Raw genomic sequence first — 21,054 nt, 5'->3', positions numbered from 1 at the left:
AAACACGTAGTATGTCACTACATTCGTGTTTGTTGGCTGACAATTTCATGCCGTTTGTATGCAAGACAAAATACAAGGCACATGCCTTCGGACAAAAGTCTGAGGTTTTGTCTGCGGAAAATCCAATTGCGTGTACAAGGCTTTAGCCTCTTCCATTCACTGGACCTAAAAAAAAGTCCATAGCAACATAATCAACTCAGATATTCAGTTGCTGCATTTTTATTGAACATTTTAAAACATGCACATAACACAGAAACATACAATGGTATTGACTCGTAGGCTTACGTTACACGAGGGGTGTCCAACCTGTGGCCCAAGATGGCTATGAACGTGGCCCAACAGAAAATCATAAATTTACTTAAAAATGTTGCTTTTTCTTGGGAATTTTTTGTAAAATGCATTTACATTTACCGGACACATGCGGCCTAACATAATCTCATCATCATTTGATTTACAAAGGTGGTAAAAGGTTACTATATTAATCTTACAGTAGGGAAAATTATTATTTTCTCCCCTGCAGATTTTGTAAGTTTGTCTACTTACAAAGAAATGAAGGGTTTATAATTTTTATCATAGGTGTATTTTAGATGATAAAGACAGAATATCAACCAAAAATCGAGAAAAAACACATGATACAGATGTTATAAATTGAGTTGCAGTTCAGTGAGTAAAATAAGTATTTGATCCCCAAGCAAAACATGAGTTAGTACTTGGTGGAGAAACCCTTGTTGGCAAGCACAGAAGTAAGATGTTTCTTGTACAGTATTTAGTGACTAGATTTGCACACATCTCAAAATGGATTTTGGTCCAAAATTGAGCTTTTTGGTATTAACTCAACTCGTGGTATTTGTACATTGAAATCATATTCGCTCTCAAGCGTCTCTTTTCTCCAGAGAGAATAAGTTCAGTGCTCCTAATCTTTCTTCATAACTAAGGTCCTCCAGTTGCTTAATTACCCTGTTTCCCCTAAAATAAGACCTAGTGTGATTGTCGGTGATAGCTGCAATAAAAGCCCTACCCCCCAAATAAGCCCTTGTTAAAGTCTTTGTAGGTCTTCTTTTCAGGGTAGGGCTTATTTTTGAGGAAACAGAGTAGGGCTTATTTGGGTGGTAGGGCTTATATTGCAGCCAACACCGACAATCACGCTAGGTCTTTTTTTTAGGGGAAACAGGGTAGCTTTGTTGCCCTTCTCTGGACCCTGTCCAGTTCCAGCACATCCTTCCTGAGGACTGGAGCCCAGAACTGGACGGCATACTCCAGGTGTGGCTAGACCAGAGTCTTGTAGAGTGAGAGAATTATCTAGTCATCTACTAAAATGCCCAGGTCCATTTCCATCCTAGATTCCCCCAGAGGTTCTCCCCCTAGTGAGTAGACTGCATCATATTTTTGGCACCGAAATGCTTTAAACCTCATTTGCCATGTAGTTGCCCACCCCATTAATTTGTTCAGATCTTCTTGCAATGTTTCCACATCCTGCGAAGAAATGATTGCCATGCTTAGCTTAGTGTTGTCCCCAAATAATACCATTAAGCTGTTTATCCCATCCTCCGAATCATTTGTGAATAAATTAAATAGGATTCGTCCTAGGACAGAACCCTGGGGGACCCCCACTTTCCACACTGGACCATTTATCACCACCCTCTGAACTCGCCCCTGTAGCCAGTTTTTAATGCATGTACTCACCCTTTGGTCCATGCTGACAGACCTTAGTTTGTCCAGTAAATGTTTATGGGGAATTGTATTGAATGCCTTTGCAAAATCCAGATACACCATGTCTACCGGCCTTGCTTTATCTACATGGCAGCTCACCTCCTCATAGAAGGTTAATAGATTGGTATGGCAAGAATGATTCTTCATTAATCCATGCTGATTACTGCTAATGATGCTGTTTTAATTACTAAAATCTTGTATATAATCCCTTATCCTCCCCTCCAAGAGCTTGCATACTATTGACGTTAGGCTAACTGGTCTGTAAGTCCCAGGGATATATCTTGGTCTTTTTAAAAAAAATTGTTACTACATTGGCTTTTCACCAATTGGCTGGTACCATACCAGACAGTAGACAGTTTGTAAAAATTGGGAACAATGGTCTGACAATTACTTTGAGTGCAAGTCATCTGGTCCCGGTGATTTATTAATGTTACATTTTTCAGGTCTATTCCTAATTCTATCCTCTGTTAGCCATGAGGGTGCTTCCTGCGATGTGTCATGAGGTTAAACATTGCAGTTTTGGTTACTGAAGCCCCCGTTTCCCTCATGAAAACTGAGAAGAAGAATAAATTCAAATCCTTCGCCATCCCTCCATCCTTTGTAACCAGATTCCCTTCATCATTCTTTATGGGGCCAATATGATTTGACCTCCATCTCTTATTATTTATATACTTGGGATTCTTTTTACTCTCCTTTGCTATGTGCCTTTTCGTGTTCTATCTTAGCCGCCCTGATTGTACCCTTACATTTCTTATTGCATGCTTTTTAAAGTTGGAATGCTGATGATGACCCCTTGTATTTTTTGAAGGCCTTCTCTTTTACTTTTATATAGTGTTACTAGAAAGTGTTATATAGAAGTAGAAGTGCTATGGCATCATAACAACAATTTAGTATATTTACTGCTAAAGATTGGATGACCTCCTTCTTCTTTTTTTTTTTTCTTTCACTACTTTGTTCCATGATTATTTTTTTTTTGATTTTTTTTTGTGAACCTCGATAAGCTATATATAAGGCATGAGTTATAAACTTATGAACTTAGATCATCCTGAGAGTTGACTTTGGATGACCTTTCCAGTTTGTGATGATCTTGATATTTCTTTTCCATATACAGGACAACCTGGCAGAGCTGCTAAAGGTTCGGTGACCTCTTCTTATTACCACTACTTTGTGCCATGATTTCTCAATGAACCTTGATAATCTACATATAAGTCATGACTTATAAACTTATGAACTTAGATCGTCTTAAGAGTTGACTTTGGATGACCTTTCCAGTTTGTGATTATCTTAATATTTTTTTTTTTCCATATACAGGACAACCTGGGAAAGCTAATGAAAAAGCAAAGAAAGAAAAAAAGGAGAAAGCACCTAAACCTACTAAAAAACCCAAAGAAAAGCCTCCCAAAAAAGAAAAGGCTCCAAAACCAACCAAAAAGCCAAAGGAAAAGAAACCAAAACCAACCAAAAAGCCCAAAGAAAAGCCAACAAAACCTACAAAAAAGCCATCAGGAAAGAAACAGGATCAACGTCCAGAACAGGACAGATACAGTAAGCCACAAGTTATTGTGGAGGAAGAAAGGCACACAGCAACCAAACCTGAAGAAGAAGAGGAGGACAGAAGATATAGTAGACCTGAAATTCCTGATGACTATGAAGATAGTTATAGAAGGCCGCAAGTCACAGGGAGAGAAAAGGAGGAGACATATAAAAGACCCCACGTTACAGGGGAAGAGGAAGATGTGAGACACAGAAGGCCTCATGTATCAGTGGTAGAAGAAGAAGAGGGATACAAAGAACCTCAAATACCGGAGGATTATGATTATGACAGGTATAAAATACCCCAGGTCACAGGTGCAGAAGATAAGTATAGAACACCACACGTGGCTAAGGAAATGGAGAATAAGTATGGGACACCTGTCATTACTGAACAAGATAGATACAAAAGACCTCACATCACTGAAGAAGAAGACAGATACGGGAGACCCTCAGTGACTGACTCAAGAACACATACGGGAGAAGATGTATGGGGTGAAGGTAAAGTGTGTGTGACTTTTGAAATACTGTCATTACTAGGAGGTAGATTCTATATAAGGTGTAACTCCCCTTTGGGGCTCGTTTACACTTGTATTGATTAGTAGCACGCATTAAAGCGGCTATAGATTTAACATGTATTTTTTATGTGTTTTTCATGCGTTTTTTGGCAAATGCCCTGTGTGTGTAGGTTTTCTATTTGTTTTAAAGTGGAAGTGCGAAGTGATGATCATAGTTGCCAACATTGTAAAAAAAAAATCGGGACACTTTTTTGGCAGTGGGCGGAGTCGTGGTATAATTAGGGGGCGGAGGCATGCGTTTATAGGTGTGGCATAGGAAAAGGAAAAAATGCGGCGCGCCCAGCGTGCCGTGGCGAAAAATGGGCGTGGTTTACGTAAAATAGTGGGCATGGCTTGCATGGGGCGTGGCTCAAAGGGGTGTGGTTAGAGTCTGAGATGAATGCGGGATAGAGAGGGAAAGGAGGGGGATGGAGAGAGGGAAGGGGAGGAGAGGGAAAGGAGGGACAGCAGCCCCCCGATCCTACACCACAATAGCAATATGTGTTTTCCAGAGTTTGACAATCAGCAGATAAAGATACTCCAAATACCTGGTGTTGGTGCTTCAATCATCCCGGCGCCATGATTGTTATGGTGTCAGGATGATTGAAGCGCATTATTTCTATTATTACATTGTAATATAAAATGAAATCATTCAACTCACCATAATGCAGAATCAGTGGTAGCCACGTTGCCACGTTGCCTGCTACCAGATGCCATCAGGTGTCCCAAGCGGAGTCTGTCCTTACATCAGGTGCCCCATCAGAGGTACCTTCCTCACATCTGTGTCCATCAGCGGAGCCCCTCCTTACATCTGGTGCCCCTCTGACATCCACAGACCACCCCCCCCACATCCTGCACAGACCTGCCCCCACATACTCCACAGACCGGCCCCCACATCTCCAGACTGGCCCCCGACATACCACTGGCCCCCGACATCCACAGACTGGCCCCCGACATCCACAGACTGGCCCTCCACATCCACAGACTGGCCCCCGACATTCACAGACTGGCCCCCGACATTCACAGACTGGCCCCCACATCCACAGACTGGCCCCCACATCCACAGACTGGCCCCCGACATCCACAGACTGGCCCCCACATTCACAGACTGGCCCCCGACATCCACATACCATGACTGTCACTGGCCCCCGACATCCGACTGGCCCCCGCCCGACATCCACATTGACAGACTGGCCCCCGACATGCCGCCGTTGCCGCGCGCAGACATTTAACTGTGGCACCGCCCTTTACACTGACACAAACACACACTAGCAGCGGGGGTGGGCGGTGCCACAGGTGTAGACCAACTTCTGGTCTTCTTAAAAATGGCGGCCGGCGGTCTAGCGGGCGGCGGCAAAAAATGGGAAATTCAATTTCCCGGGACAAGCCGAATTTCGCGGGACATTTCCCGGGACAAAATTAATTCGGGACAAATGTCCTAATCGCGGGAATGTCCCGTGAATTTTTGGGACAGTTGGCAACTATGGATGATGAATAAGTCACCAGATTTGAGGCATATTTGGGTGTTGTGTGGTATTTGGTATTTTATTTAGTGTTCTTAGTGGTTCTGTAGTTCCCCTGCTCATCAGTTTCCTGGCTCATTAGTACCCCCACTCAGCAAATATCCAGCTCATCAGTTTCCCAGCTGAGTAGATCCCCCAATTAGTGATTCCCCAGCTCAGGAATACCCCCCTGTAGAACCCCCACTTTCCCAACTCAGTGGTAGCTCCCTTACTCAGTAGTACACCCCCCCCCCTTCCCCTGCTGATCTCCTGCAGATCCTCCGCTCTGCTGATCTCCTGCAGATCCTCCGCTCTGCTGATATTTTGCTGCTCTTTTCTGCTGATCTGATCCCCCACTGCTCATTTTCATGCTTGATCCTTGCTCTGGTCCTCATTTACCTTCCTGCTTTATTGCTCCCATTCTCTATATCATGTGTGATATCTGCTGATCCCCCACTCTGGTCTCTGCTCAGTTTCTGGCTCCAGTAACCCCTCACCTCCTGTGTAGAGGATTGGAATTTAAACATTTTATTTATTAAGAGGTGCTTTGCTTGGTGTTCAAAGTGGTTTAAAAAAAATGCAAGTGTAAACAAGGTCTTAATGTTATTTAATAAGTTCTAAGTATAGCCTGATATTAAACTGTATTAAATGCAAAACCAAAAATGTAATATACTGCAGCTTACCAGTCCTTGAACTTAGTGGCTGCATTCGTTTTCTTTTCTTTTTCACCTGTTGATCCTGTGTGTCAATGGATGTAATACTGTACCCATGAAGAAGCAGCATTGTCACAGGACTACAGAACACCTTCACATTTCCTTTCTCCATGACATAGGGGGAATGTGTTTTTCAGTCCACAGAGATAGCTGTAAAGAATGTAACTGATATAAGGGAAAAAACATTTCTCTGCTCTTTGCTTGTATCAAATGATGAAGATTTTTGAGAGGGTCAACAGGAAATTATTTGCACTTTTTAAACAGATATAATGGTATATTTAACAGACCAAAAGGAGCCATTCATTGTTGGGGTTTACAAACAGTTTAGGTTAACAGTGGTATAGTCCCACCAGGCTGTATTATATGACCATGCTCTGCAGCTGCTGCAAAAGGTAATGGAGAAGCATTTATAGAACTGCTGGTTGAAAATTGGATAATTGCTGCTCTTCAAACACAAGCATTTGGAAATTATTAATCTTTCAAAATAGTAAAATGTACATATAACAAATGCATGCACTTCATAAAAAATACACAGCCAACAAAAAGTGCCAGACTTTCAGCCTGTGCAAGCTTTATGGGTCTCCATTTTCTTATAAAAGAAGGCTGTTTGACCGTCTAGCTATTTAATACAATAAAACAATACAGAGTGGTGTCATACTATATAGCCTAATCTATACTGCCAGCATCCTAATGAGATAAAAAATGTCCAGAGAGTAATTTTCAGATTTTCAGATAATTAGATAAAACTCATTTTAGGGCAAACTATTTATTAATGGACCACTACGGTTTTCCTGCTGCTGGCAAAAATCTGCCAGGGGCGGAATCACTATGCTGTTATAGATCAAGAGCAAAACCAATCTGCTTCTAATGGTTCTACCAACATTTTTTTTTTCTAAAGCCCCATACACACTATCAGATTTTCTGCAGATTTACCAAAACCATATAATATGAGGTCAAACCTTAGGAGTTTCAATTTGTATGTAATCAGGCAGGCCCTTGCGCTACATGGTTTTGGTAAATCTGAAGACAAAAATCAGCAGAAATTCTGATAGTGTGCATGGGGTTTACTTTGTTGCTCAGGCCATCTCCCATCATCTGAGCAATTGGTTCATTTCCTTCTGACTTTGGGTTGTATTTTGACTATGCTTGTTCACTGCCTACCTGCACTCCTTACTGAAATGGACTGTTGACTTTGTACCACATTCTATCTCTGCTCGGTTGCCATCTGTGCGGATATGTCAAAGGGCCGAAACCTGGTACACTGTCCAGGAGAGTCCATCGCTCTCTGCAGGGTGCTCTGTAGTCAGGGCTGGACTGGGACAGAAATTTGGCACTGGACTTCATCCAGACTGGCCCACTTACATTTTGAGTGTCCCATCAGCACCCCCTTACATCAGAGTGTCCCATCAGCACCCCCCTTACATCAGAGTGTCCCATCAGCACCCCCTTACATCAGAGTGTCCCATCAGCACCCCCTTACATCAGAGTGTCCCATCAGCAGCCCCCTTACATCAGAGTGTCCCATCAGCACCCCCTAACATCAGAATGTCCCATCAGCACCCCCCTTACATCAGAGTGTCCCATTACCAGCCCCCTTACATCAGAGTGTCCCATCAGCACCCCCTGAGTGTCCCATCAGCACCCCCTTACATCAGAGTGTCCCATCAGCAGCCCTCTTACATCAGAGTGTCCCATCAGCAGCCCTCTTACATCAGAGTGTCCCATCAGCAGCCCCCTTACATCAGAGTGTCCCATTACCAGCCCCCTTACATCAGAGTGTCCCATCAGCAGCCCCCTTACATCAGAGTGTCCCATCAGCAGCCCCCTTACATCAGAGTGTCCCATCAGCAGCCCCCTTACATCAGAGTGTCCCATCAGCACCCCCTTACATCAGAGTGTCTCATTAGCAGCCCCTTACATCAGAGTGTCCCATCACTAGCCCCCTTACATCAGAGTGGCCCACTGAGCCAACGGCCCACCGGGAAACTCCCTGTAGTCCCGATGGCCAGTACATGCCTGTCTGTAGTGATTTAGTGATAAGACTCTGTACCTCTGCCCTTGTTAGGGTTTCCATTCCCTTCAAACTTAAAGCGGGAGTCCGCCGGGACTCCGCGTTTTTTTTTTTTTTTAAAGCCAGCAGCTACAAATACTGCAGCTGCTGACTTTTAAAATAGTGACACTTACCTGTCCAGCGCGCCCGCGATGTCGGCACCCGAAGCCGATCTGTAGATCGTTTCTCGGGTGCTGCCGCCGCCATCTTGGGTATGGGAATCAGGAAATGGAGCCTTTCGGCTTCATTTCCCGTTTCCCTACTGCGCATGCGCGAGCCGCGCTGCGCAATAAGGACGGTCCCCGCTGCCTCTGGGATCTGTGTGTTTTCCCAGCAGGCAGCGGGGCACTTGCGGAAAGGGGCGGGCACTTGCAGAAAGGGGCGTAATATACGCCCCTTTCCGCAGAGAGCTATCCTGGAAGTGGGTGCAGATACCTGTACTGTACAGGTATCTGTACCACCCTCCCCCCTGAAAGGTGCCAATTGTGGCGCCAGAGGGGGGGAGGGTTCCGATGAGCGGAAGGTTCACTTTAGGGTGGACCTCCGCTTTAAGGCTGCACTATCCAATGTATGTGTGTGACAACAGCAGGGCAGTGAAAATAGATTCCACAGCATTTTTGTCAATGAGGAAAGTATGACTTTAGCTGGCAATGGAGCGAAACATGCAAACAAGCGAATGTTTACACTGCACATTTTAGCAATTCTGTCACTGGCAATTTCTTGCCAGTGACAGGATGACTAATGTGACATGGGCCTTAGGTTAATTCTATTCAATTAATTTGGTTGTTTAAAGTAAACATGTGTAGAGTGAACACGAGGCCTGGTCATGGACATTCAAGTAATAACATACTTTTAAACAAGCTTTAAAGCTCACATCAACCTCTGTAGCTACAGTCACTGTGCAGCAGTTTATCTTCAAAGTTCACAGCAGAAGAATTAATGCCCTTTAAATTGGCAAGTCATTTCACCTTGCTCCCCGCTCCCAGAGCTCCTGCTTAGATTATAAATTAGAAGGCTGATAATGAGTCAGTAATGGAACAGGATAAACTGAGCTTCTGGCTCACTGCTGGGAGGGAAGGATGAAGGAGCAGGTTATACTGACCAGGTGAGTCAATGCTGGGCTATGGGAATAGGTCAAGCAGAGCTGTTGAGTTTCTGCTGGGAGTGGGGAGCAGAGCTGCTGAGAGAATAATTTGGGTGAATTCAGTGTTTCTGCTGTGAAATTAATTGCTTCACAGTGCCTACAGCTTGAAAAGTCTGTTAGTGCAGATAAAAGTATCAAATGATGAAGATTTTTGAGAGGGTCAACAAGTAATTATTTGCACTTTTTAAACAGATATAAGAGTCAACGTTCTCATTATTACCCTTTACATAACTTTATGTTACCGCTGAATATAAGCCAATCTTAATTTTAATATCAAACCTGATCTCCAAGAAATTACTAGCCAATACTGTATATTTTAAAATGATTTATGGTCCTGGGACCAATTATGTTTAACTTGTTCATAAATGATATAGCGGTTGGAATAAATAGTTCAATCTCAGTGTTTGCTGACTATGCAAAGTTAAACAGGGCAACGACTTCACAACAGGATACAACAACTTTACAAAAAGATAATTAAAATAGAGGGGTGGGCCACTATATGGCAGATGAGGTTCAATTTAGGCAAATTAAAGGGGTTGTAAAGGTAAATATTTTTTCACCATAATGCATTCTATGCATTAAGGTGAAAAAACATCTGACAGTGCTGGAGCCCCCAGTCCCCCCCCCCCCCCGTTTTACTTACCTGACCCCTCAAAGTCCCGCACTCGTCCTCAAAGTCCTCTTCGCTGCTCAGCCTGGCCGCTGATTGGCTGGAGTGGATGTATTGAAAGCAGCGCAGCCATTGGCTCGCGCTGCTGTCAATCACATCCAATGACATGGCGAGCCAGGGGGCGGGGTTGTGTGATACAGCGAGCGGCTATAGCTGCCAGCTGTATCACGAGATCGCGCCCGCAGGTGCTTCTCACCGTGCGAAGGAGCTCGCATGAACGTGAGAAGTACCTGCGGGGGGGGGGAGCTGAGACAGCCGCCGAGGGACCCCAGAAGAGCAGGTTCGGGACCACTCTGTGCAAAACGAGCTGCACAGTGGAGGTAAGTATAACATGTTTGTTATTTAAAAAAATAAAAAATTACTAGTAGATGACATACACAGCAATAGCATGCAATGCTATACAATGCTATACTGCAACAATCAAGGCCAGCAGACTACTAGCATGCAATAAAAAGGGTATTTACTCCAGAAAAAAAACTATAAATCTGCCGCTTTACAAAACCCTAATTTGGCCACATCTTTATTAGGCAGTCCAGTTCTGGTCACCAATTCTCAGGAAAGGATGCTCTTGAACCGGAGAAGGGCAAGAAGCTAATAACAGCGCTGGAGAATTCCAGCTATAAGGCATGACTACAAATTTTAGACTTATTCCCCCTGGAAAAGAGACATTTAAATGGAAAAACAATAGCAATATACAAATCCTTGAATGGTGACTCTAGTATTGGGAGGACATTTTTTAATCTTAGGTCTCTAAAAAGACAAATCACACAATAAAGCTGGATAAAAAGCAGTTCTATCTTAAACTGCATAAGGGGTTCTTTTCAGTTAGGATGGAAAGGATATGGAACTCACTGAAGAAGACACCACTACCCCAGCGATCTCCACTTGTTTCCGGGTCCCATGGTGAGTAGCTGCCCTGCTGTATTCTGAGCACAGGAGATCGGCCCCTCACATGGTCACCATATAGAGAATGCTTTGCATTTTCTCAAGGAATGCAAAGCATTCTCTGATTAGATGAGATGGAGAGCATAATAACATCACCACCCCACCTCTCCACCTCACCTGTACGTGATGTATTTATTTTGTATGAATGACAAGTTCAACCACTGTTATTGCTGATAAGTCATAGTAAAAAAAATGATGAATGAGGTATTAACTCAATGATAAAAAAAAAAAACTATCATAATTATACCACAACTCCGCAGTGCAAAACTGTTAAAAAATAGGAAAAGAATAGGAAATAAATGAGTTGCTAGAGTTGCTACAATAATGCCACTCAATTGTCCCAAATTATTAGCTGTAGGCTGCCATACCATAATAGGCTATTTTCTCTTCGGGCCACATATTTGTGTGCAGGCCACAAACCGTATATGTTGTGCCAGCTGGCACTACTGGTAATGTTGATGACATCCTAGAATAGAAGCTTAATCTCCTTCACACATATCCAAGGCTAAGGCTTTTGTAAGGTAATATAATGAGTAATGTGAAGGTGAGACTACAAAACCTGTTGGGTATGAGTGGGTTGCTGTATAGGTAGACAAGAGGCAGGGTTGGATGTATACCTTCTACTCCATTGTACGCTCAACTCGTACCCCAGTTGACTGTTTCACTCTTGGATCAAGCTAATAAGATGTCAAAGACCAGTGTTTCTCAGCCTTTTTTTTTCAGTCACAGTGCAATTTAAAAGTATTACAACATTTCAAGAGACCCCAGTCTAACAAAAGGAGTAATGCTAGACTTGAAGACCAGTCCTGATCTCTGTTGTCCTTCTCAGAGATAATGACTGCAGTGTCTGCCTGCACATCTTGCTTCCTCTTCTATATACCCTGCATTGAAATAAACGTGTTATGACAGCATAGTTAACCCTGCATACTTAAGTGTTCAAAACATACTTACCCCAAGGATAGCTACATTCTGACTTTATGTTCAGAGCTGTATTTATGGATTAGGGTAGTCAAGAGAAATAGTGTCTTATTTCCTCTCAACAAACATCCTACAGAGGCAAACATGGGCTCTTACACCTTTTCTGCAACATTCTCAGATCCCACATGTACAGTGTGCAGAGGTCAGGAGTGAAAGTAATGTGCAGAGTTCAGGGAATCAGGGGTATGTAATGTAGGGGCCAGGAGTGTGTAATGTACAGAATGTAGGGGCCAGGAGTGTGTAACGTACAGAATGTAGGGGCCAGGAGTGTGTAATGTACAGAATGTAGGGGTCAGGAGTGTGTAATATACAGAATGTAGGGTTCAGGAGTGTGTAATGTACATAATGTAGGGGCCGGGAGTGTGTAATGTACAGAATGTAGGGGCCAGGAGTGTGTAATGTACAGAATGTAGGGGTCAGGAGTGTATAATGTACAGAATGTAGGGGCCAGGAGTGTGTAAGGCACAGAGTGCAGAGGACAGGAATGTGTAATTTACAGACTGTAGGGGTCAGGAGTGTGTAATGTACAGAATGTAGGGGCCAGGAATGTGTAATGTCCAGAATGTAGGGGTCAGGAGTGTATAATGTACAGAATGTAGGGGCCAGGAGTGTGTAATGTACAGAGTGCATAAGACAGCAGTGTGTAATGTACAAGTAATGCATGAGTGTGGGGGTCAGGCGTAAAAGTAACCTACAGCCCAGCAAGTAGAGTACAGGAGTCAGCAGTGTATACACTCTGGACTAGCGGACAGCACTTCTTAGATTCATCTCACCCTATTTACAGAAAAGCAGTACCCCTATGAGACATTTAAACAACACACATATACACACACACACACTTTTTTTTTTTAAAATAAAATGATATACCTTTTATACATGTGTTAATTTTCTTTCTGCCTCCAAAGTCCATAAGGGGTTTTGGGATGCACTTTGTGCAACCTATTCATTGATCCCCTGACAAATCCAGACAGCACCCTGGTTGAGAAAGGCTGTCAAAGAAAGAGAATGCAGATTGAGGCTGAAAGCAGAGAGGGCAAAAGAGACAATTTACCAAATCTGCATCACTACATCCAGAAGAAATTACTATAAGAGCCAACTTAAACGCTTTGTAAGAAATTTGGTTTCAAGTGTATAGAGCAGAGTTTGTGAACTTTGAATATGATATTCCACCAATAAAAATGTACTAATTGTGTTGGGACAGCAACAATACCTGTCTGGATTGCTCTTGCAGGCAGCAGTCTGGAAGTTTTATTCTATATGACGATGTGTTATATTCAGCAACATGACATGTGGGTGGTGGTGTGCCACCCCGGGCAGGCCTGCTACCCTAATCACGGTCTGTGTTGGCTGTGCAAAAATTTGGCTCTAAGTTTAAGGGCCAGACATGTGATCTCAGACTCTGTATAGAAAAATATCTTAATGTAGCACTGGGTACACAGAAAGACAGACAAAAAATGTGACTAATAGACATCTAGACTTATTTAAAAATAAATGTTTGACTGATTTACTCGTTAGCATTTTAATTGATAAGAATATAAAATAAATCGGCTTGATGAATATAATCTGACAAACGTGGGGTTTTCATAACCTTGCTTGTTAGTATAATATTCCATATATGTACATGGGGAGCAGCCATCATTACATTAAGGCGGCCATACATGGATTGAAATCCAGCTGGTTCAGTAGGGAACGGTCACATTTTAATGCATGTATTCTACCGATTTACTGCAATTTATTTTTTCTCAGCAACAAATGTGCTAAGGAGAGTAAATCTAAAGCTGCTATACATTACTGTGACCTGGGCCTGAAGCACATGGCCAATAATTGCACTGAGTCTCTGATAACTCCCTCTATTGGCTAATCTACATATCTCTATATTTTATACAATAATGGAATAATGCAAAAAAAAAAAAAGCATTACATGAGACTGTGCTATTTATTCCTGGAGTTGAATTGAGGTAAGTTTACTGTTTACACCGTCGTCCGAACAGCATCTGCATTGATTCTGATGCGGCCGCCATTCAGGTATTTTGATAGTTGGCTGAGCTGGCTGTTAAAATACAAAAATTGCATTGGGAGATTTGCCCATCCGTGCCGTGTAGTGTAAATGTAAGAATGTGCTTCTCCCCGGGTATTTTTCTCCTGACAGGTTTCCTTTTAGATAGGATGTTTGCCCTTCTTTAGCACATTCTTCAGTCACATTTGGATTTTCTGCAAAAGGTGAAACATTATACTTCAGAGTTTAAGGCCCCCAGTTCACATTTGAGCATTTTGTAGCTTGTACCTAGAAGCTCAAAAATGCTCAACAAGCAAAAATCTATTGTTTTTAGTAGCCCTTGTTCACATCTGAGAGTTCTGTAATTTGTAAAAAAATGCCTGTCGCTCAAAAAATTACATGAGCTACTTTTTTTTTTATGCAGTCAAGGGGCCACAGTAGATAATAAAAAAACAGCAGCTTGGTAAAACCTTCATTCATTTAATGTAATACCTCTAGGGAATTTGGGCACCCAGAAACCTGTCTGAAAAACTCCCAGTTAGAAACCAACATGTCCTATTGTTGCTAGAATGTGAAAACTGTTGGACGCTCAGTTCCAGCATTACATGAGTGAAAACCAAAGTTTTCCTAGCCTAGTAACAAGGCAGTCATTTTTTGGTCAGGTTTCTCGGGGGCCCAAATGGCCTATAAGTATGACAGTAACATTTTAAAAAGCATCACAGTTTTTAATACCTACTGGGGCCCCTTGACTGCATAGGTTAGTTTCTGGTAAATGTGAACTTGGCCTTTAAGTGAGTGTTTTGAAAATAGAAGGAGTAAGGCCTGGATTAAATACATGGAGAACAGACAGGAAATGTCTCATTCCTCAATATTTTTGAAGCCGAAAAACACCAAAGCCTAGTGCAGATCTCCTGTGCTAAAAGAAGTGGAGCAGAACCATTCAACATTATTTATAGCTTGTGGAGGATGTATGGTGTCCATGTGTTCCAAGTTCTGCTATATCAGACATGTCAGAATGGTGTTTTTGTAGACCACATGAGGCCCTCTCACTTCTTTGCAGCCCCTAGCCAGTTGAAGTAGGCCACAGCTGTTATCCAGTTGATATAAGCTACACTTCTTACCTCAGCTAAATACTGAATGAAGTTCCTATACAAGTTTGCATTCCTATACAAGTCTATGGAATTGCCAAGTCCACTTGATCAGATCAAACACTGGTCAGAAGGAGGTCTACTGCAGATCAAATACACCTGTCAATGAACCCTGAGCCTAGGTTCACACTGTAGCAATGCGGGAACCAGCGTGATTCCAGCGCCTGTTCCCGCATCGCATCTCTCCTGCAGGCAGTTCACACTGCCCTCTGCAATCTGCTGTGGGTGTCAATACAATGTTAATGACACCCCCAGATTGGTTGCGAACTGTGGATTCGGACAGGAATGAGAACATCAATGTGATCCGATTCCAGTGCGGGGAAAAAAAAGTCCCTGCGCCTTTTTTTTTTCTGCTCATCCAATGCGAGTTTAGGCATACAACTGTATGGCTGAACTCACATCGCACACAGACATTGCATGTGACCTGTGGTGCGGGTAAAAATCACATACGATGTCTGAGAATGCTATAGTGTGACTTTGACAAAATTTTGCAAAACAATATTAAAATATACTAGAAACAAAATATAAAACACAAGTTTATATTTTATAAAGCAGTGGAAGAGCAATTACAATGTATAAACTTTTAGTCATTTGACAACTGCATTCTAAAATCTGGTTGATATGTGTTACTGCACTTTTCACAACATCAATTAACTTCCTTAAAGTTTTCAAGGCTGGGATCTGAACTCTGTTGTGTCCATCAGTGGCTTTTCCTGCTGAGCCAATGAGATGCTGGGCAGTGCCCTGTCTGATCCTTTAGACCAGGATTTCTCAACCAGGGTTCCTCCAGAGGTTGCTAGGTGTTCCTTGAGCAATGAGCAATTTTCTGCCTCTCGGATAACTTTCCACTGACACCAATTAACTTTTTAACTATCTGTAAGGGGGAATTCTTCTCAATGACCACAAGTGTAAGGAACATTCTTCCCAATGACCATCACATTAATGTATTATGAGTTATACGTATAGTAATTTTTAGCAGGGGCTCCCTGAGACCAGAAAGTTATTTCAAGGGTTTCTCTATGTGGAAAAGTTGAGATAGGCATCTTTAGACTTTTATTGCCTTGTCTCTTGTTTCTGGTGAATCTTGAACTCTTTTCTCCTTTCATGAGCTCCATGGTTTAACCCATGTCTCTGCACTTCCTGGGACATCACATGTCCCAGAAATCTGCGGAACCATTCACAGAGCACAATGAGACTGGTGCGGGCACAGTGGGAAGCCAGTAAATATGCCGGTGCCTGCACCTGAAGACAGCAAAAGGGCCAGCTCGAGTGAGGACAGTACTGGATCATTGGACAGGTAAGTGTCCTATTAGTAAAAGCCAGCAGCTGCAGTATTTGCAGATGATAACTTTTACAATTTTAAAAGAACCACTAAAGAACTGCTTTAATGCATTCTCTACATTAAACTAAAAGACCCCTTTCACACCACACCGCCCATAGCGTGGGCGGTAAAATGCTGCTGTTTTTAGTGGCATTTTACCGTCGGATTTGCAGCGGATTTGCGGCGCATTTCGGCCACTAGCGGGGAGCTTTTACCCCCCCGCTAGCGGCCGAGAAAGGGTTAAAACCGCCGCCAATATGCCGCAATAGCGGCGTTTTGCCAGCGGTATTACAGCGCTCCCCCATTGATTTCAAGGGGAGCAGCCGTGGAGGAGCGGTAAACACACCGCTTCTTCACCAGTCCAAAGAAGCCGCTGGCAGGACTTTTCCCTGATGTCCTGCCAGCGCACCGCTGTAGTGTGAAAGCCCTCTGGCTTTCACACTACAAACAATGGTGCAGCTTTTTTATGGCAGATTGCAGGCGCTATTTCTAACGCTATAGCGCCTGCAAAACACCCTGGTGTGAAAGGGGTCAAAAACCTTTTATGTATGATCCCTGAAAACTCATCTTTTCAGGTAAGCCCATCATGTCTCCAACTAATCTCCTACCCCTTCCATCAGCTGATTCCCACATTTATAACCTTTTGTACCACCTGTCCCACCCTATTAGATTGTAAGCTCTTCTGAGCAGGGCCCTCTTAATCCTCTTGTATTTTATTGTATTGTAACTGTATTGTCTCCTTTTATATTGTAAAGTGTAAATTGTTGGTGCTATATAAATCCTAACTAATAATAATAACACAGCTCCCTCCAAATACTTATCTGAACCCAAACTCAGGGCCCGAAAGCAGTGCCTCTGTTCTCTCTTCCTCTTTACTAGACCCAGTGAGCGCAGCTGGAGCCATTGGTTCCTGCTGCTGTTTATCGCATACAGTGATGAGGGAGTGTGTGGGGGGGAGGGGGCAGAGCCAATAGACACACACAGCACAGCTCAGGATCAAGCCCACACGTGTGCCACCATAGGAAGCAGCTTATAATCACTTTAATAGGCTCCTATTGGTTTGCTATAGATACAATGAAAGTGTTTGTAGTATCTGTTTGACAAGTTCTTGATAGTTGAGTGGTTGTAACAGTTTACCTTAGCCAGTATCCAGTGCACTATACAATTCCCCCCACCTTAAACTCTGGTTTCAAATAGAATATTTTGATCAATATGTTTCCTTAAAGGGGTTGTAAAGGTTCATGTTTTTTCACCTTAATGCATCCTATGCATTAAGGTGCAAAAACATCTTACGATCACTGGCCCCCCAGACCCCCCCCCCCCCCCCCCCCCCGTTTTACTTACCTGAGCCCTGTAAAGTCCCACATAGCGAATGCACTCTTTGTTTGCTCGGTCTTCTCAGCTCTTAATTGGATAGATTGATAGCAGCACAGCCATTGGCTTGCGCTGCTCTCAATCATCTCCAGTGACGCAGGGGCCGGGCTGAGTCCTGTAGTCGGCGGCTATGGACGGCGAATACAGCACTCGAGAGCGTGCTCGCAAAGTAACCCGTTTGGGAGAGTGCTTCCCAGAAGAGGGTTATCAGAAGCATGGAAGAGCCGAGACAGCCGCCAAGGGACCCCCGGAAGACGAGGATCGGGGTCATTCTGTGCAAAACGAGCTGCACAGTGGAGGTAAGTATGACATGTTTGTTATTAAAAAAAAAAAAAATTCAAACCTTTAGTGTCACTTCAACTCAGAAAAGTGCCTTCTATTGCTCACAGCTGGTGTGATCTGACTTCCTGGTAGAGGGTGGGTCTGTTTCTCCATGGTCCCACTGTAAGTGGGCACTATCATCATAGGACAGAAAATGTCTAACTGGATACTGGTAAAATTGAGAATAAAAAGCCTTCAAGAAAAACAAAAACTGATGCAGTCACCACATCAATCGACTGGTAAGCTGCAATTATATCACACTGTTGTGCTTGTGTTTCATAAACCAAAAAAAGTATGACATGAAGTTATCAGAAACCAGACAATTCGATTTATTTTTTTACAATTTAAATTGGTTAAAACAAGAACAGTTGGTTTCTTGTTGTACTTTGATCATTCTAATATTTATATAAATGGTTAATGTCTAAGTGACATTCATTATTTTGTGTTCCAGGAGGATATGTGGATCCACTTCCAGAACCTGAGGAACCGGACAGAGAGGATCGCAGACCTCGGCCTGGTAAGTGAGTTCTCCTTTTATTCATACAACTATCATCCCACCATGTGACCACTAATGGAGTAGGAGACAGTACACAGCAAAAGAAAACTAGCTACAAAGGCCCCTCTGTCTGGCTGCCTAATGATTTATCCAGACATGGAAAGCATTAGAACGAAAATTAGTATAACATTACTGCGTGTACTGTATATTTTCAGACACATCCTGGATCACTATGAATCAACTTAGTATGCTACAACTTTAATCCAAGAGTCCAAACTGCCCATAGAAATGAGATCCCTGTCAATTTAGCTGATTTGGCTAGGCTGGACAAGTATATTAATATCTACAGCCAGATGTGAGCAGTCAATATGAGCATGCATTTTAATGCAAAATTTACTGGAAGAAAATTCATTCAGCATAGATAATTCAAACACCATTTAATGTCTATGGTCAGTTTAAAGGAAACCTATGGTGACTGAAACATAGAGATTGCCTCTGTTGCCCTCCAATAGAACAAGCTAGTTGCTTGGCTGAAAGTTGATAGCCATCAACAATATGAGTTTATCAATAAAGGTTCTATCCCCACTTCCCCTTTCCCCCACTGAGTGCAATGTACCTGGTTCTATACTCACCTGTGTCCATAATCCAGTGATCTTCACTGTGTAAACCAACACTACCAAAAAACTGAACCAATTTTTCCCCTATGGTCAGATAATTTAGCAGGTGGGTGAAGGCTGGAGTGTAGAGCAGCCAAGCCATATGTCCACTAAGCATAGTGTATATTGAACTAATAAAGTAATCGGAATGGTAATTGAAATGGCCATTGAGCTGCCCCGGCTCAATATCCCCATATCGTTGGGGGATGCCATATTTTAATCAATAAATACAATATGTAATCTCTTCTTCCTGGTTGTGACTTACCTGTACTGCTGGAAAACATTAGTACTGTGGCAAAAAAAAAAAAAAACCATGAGAAAATAGAGGCAAATCTAGCCACATGAAAGTGTCAATCACTTTTTATACATGTATTCCCAACTAATGGTTGGCTTTGTTGTGTTTTTATTTTCATTGTGGCATATTTCTGAAAAATGAAATTAAGGATACTGGCAGCTCTTCTGACTTCTTTGTTTTCTTACTTCTCAACTAAAAAGAGAAAGACCAGAGGACATGCCTTCTCCTGCTGCTGACCGACAGGGATCTTCCTGATGAGCTAAGCAGTCTTCAAAGCTACTACTGTGCTTGGAGCTTCTCAGCTTTTTCCAACATGACACAGCCCAGCCTTAGACACTCATGTGTGTCTCAAGATTTCCATGGTCAGACTGCATGAGCCAGTAAAGGCTTCACAAATCCAAGCTCCATTAACCTGGGAACTTCTTAACTGCTCATCTCAGACTGCTGATTTAGTGGGTTACACACAGAAAGATTCCCACTTTGGAAGAGCACCAGTACACAGATTATCCATTTCTAATTATAAACTGGCCAAAAATCTTCATTTAAATTCCCTGATAGATTTTGTGATTGACTGTTCAGTCCAATAACAGCTTTCAAATATGCCCACTGCTACAAGGCAGCTTTCAATCACATACAAGGCAGACCTGATGGGGAACTAGTCTCCAAGTACTTTCATTAAGCTCTGCCTATTCAGCCGCTGCACATGTTGGGTGGGTAGAGACTGATGGGGCAATCTGAGACTGGTTCCCCATCAGGTCTGCCTTGCTTGTGGTTGACAGCGCACAGCAGTGGGCATATTCAAAAGCTGGTGTTGGACTAAATTATGACTATGGATCCATCCAAAGCCATGCATTGTTAATCATAAATAAAATGGATCTGATGGGAAATTAGTCTCTCAGCTTTCCATCAGGCTTTGCCCACCCCTTCTACAAAATGCAGCCATGCGAGTATTGACAGATTCATACATGAATTGGGTGCAAGCACTGCCACTTCAGTGCAAGCACTGCCACTTCAGTGCTGTGCCCTGCTGGAGTTCTAAAGGATGATTTTGACACCCCTTTATGAATTTCTCAGATTGTGTTCCTTGTGCTTTGTATGGAGAATAATAAAGGAATTTATACATACCAATAGAGAACCTCTGTTCACTGAGCTACTCCACTCCCTGTCCTAATTCCACAGCTGTCATAATTTGGAGTCAACCACCCAAACTTTATTTGAAAGTTCTCCAAAACCTAGGCAGATGAAAACATCATGGCCATCTAAGAGGCTTCAAAAATTAGTAAAATTTTACATTCAACTAAAGTCATCATCCGCCATTGTTTCAATGATAGTAAGTTAATGCCAGCAGTATATGCATTCTCACTCTCCAAGCATGCATGTTTAAAGTAACATGGTCAGTTTATGTCTGCTTATCCACTGCCACATGTTGTCTATTGCCAATTTAACACATTATATACGTTATTAACACTTACCATATGTAGAATCAAATTGGCCACTAAAGGAAGTTACATAGTTAAAATAAACATTAAAAGATGTTTTGAAACATCAAAAGTAACCTTTCACAAATCAAGTCTATCACACCCATGTTAGATGCCCCACACGAAAACAGTCTATCTTTGTCTTCCAATCTGCAGGACATTCATATTAG

General features: G+C 42.7%; 1 protein-coding gene across 3 annotated transcripts in view; it reads left to right on the top strand.

The window, feature by feature from the left end:
• AEBP1 (AE binding protein 1) overlaps nt 1-21,054 on the top strand; it is a 134,026-nt gene that overhangs the window by 50,167 nt on the left and 62,805 nt on the right. For all 3 annotated transcript variants that reach the window (XM_077469684.1, XM_077469683.1, XM_077469685.1), the window contains exons 3-4: nt 3,022-3,741; nt 18,411-18,476. In XM_077469684.1, coding sequence (XP_077325810.1) covers nt 3,022-3,741; nt 18,411-18,476 — 786 coding nt within the window. The remainder of the gene's footprint in view (nt 1-3,021; nt 3,742-18,410; nt 18,477-21,054) is intronic.

Source organism: Lithobates pipiens, unplaced genomic scaffold, assembly GCF_037356315.1.
Source record: "Lithobates pipiens isolate NorthernLeopardFrog02 unplaced genomic scaffold, aLitPip1_a1.2 Scaffold_8, whole genome shotgun sequence".
Lineage (NCBI taxonomy): Eukaryota > Metazoa > Chordata > Amphibia > Anura > Ranidae > Lithobates > Lithobates pipiens.
This window is presented reverse-complemented; position numbering and strand designations above follow the sequence as displayed.